The sequence below is a fragment of the Bison bison genome, unplaced genomic scaffold (assembly GCF_000754665.1).
Source record: "Bison bison bison isolate TAMUID 2011002044 unplaced genomic scaffold, Bison_UMD1.0 scf7180017864473, whole genome shotgun sequence".
Lineage (NCBI taxonomy): Eukaryota > Metazoa > Chordata > Mammalia > Artiodactyla > Bovidae > Bison > Bison bison.
The window spans coordinates 2697980-2698536 of record NW_011495034.1 but is presented as its reverse complement, the minus strand read 5'-3'; the positions used below and the strand labels follow the sequence as shown (position 1 = coordinate 2698536).

The following is a 557-nucleotide window of genomic DNA, read 5'->3' as shown; positions in this document are numbered from 1 at the left end:
AGTTTCCTTTTTTGTATTTATTTTAAAAAATGTTTTGACTGCTTTAGTCTCCAGATTTTTCCCATCTTTCTTTCTCAAACCCTACAGAACTCTGTAAGTGTAGGAATAACCAAAACATAATGTATTTGACTTTAAAAGAGTAGTTGTGTGTTACTCCCCTTTCCTCCCCTGGGTAGGCGAGAATGAAGGAAAACTAACAAGTGACTATTGTTATGGTGCAACTTTAAAAGGCTTGAGAATCAAAGGTGATGCCTGTTAACAACTTCCTTATGACTAATGTGACTTCCTCTAATAAACTTCTACACTCCTTTCCAGCCCCCACCCCCCACCCTCTACATGGACTATTAACCAGGGCGGGCATTCTCGTCTCTTCAATCATGAACCCCTCCAAATGCAAGAGACAGTATGATGATGCCTCGACTCCAACAAAGAAGTGAGTCCGCGCGATCTGCTCACACAGGTGCGACCGCCGCCCCAACCCCGCGTACCGCGCGCCCCCTGCGCAGGAGGCTCGGCCCGGCCACCCGACGCCCCGGCTCCGCCTCTGGCCCCCGGGG

At 48.8% G+C, this 557-nt stretch overlaps 1 protein-coding gene across 2 annotated transcripts in view; it reads left to right on the top strand.

Annotated features, from left to right (window-relative positions):
* The first annotated feature begins 12 nt into the window (after window positions 1-12).
* Window positions 13-557, top strand: part of UBE3D (ubiquitin protein ligase E3D) — a 171521-nt gene continuing 170976 nt past the window's right edge. For both annotated transcript variants that reach the window (XM_010861730.1, XM_010861728.1), the window contains exon 1: window positions 13-433. In XM_010861730.1, coding sequence (XP_010860032.1) covers window positions 249-433 — 185 coding nt within the window. In that variant the 5' untranslated portion in view covers window positions 13-248. The remainder of the gene's footprint in view (window positions 434-557) is intronic.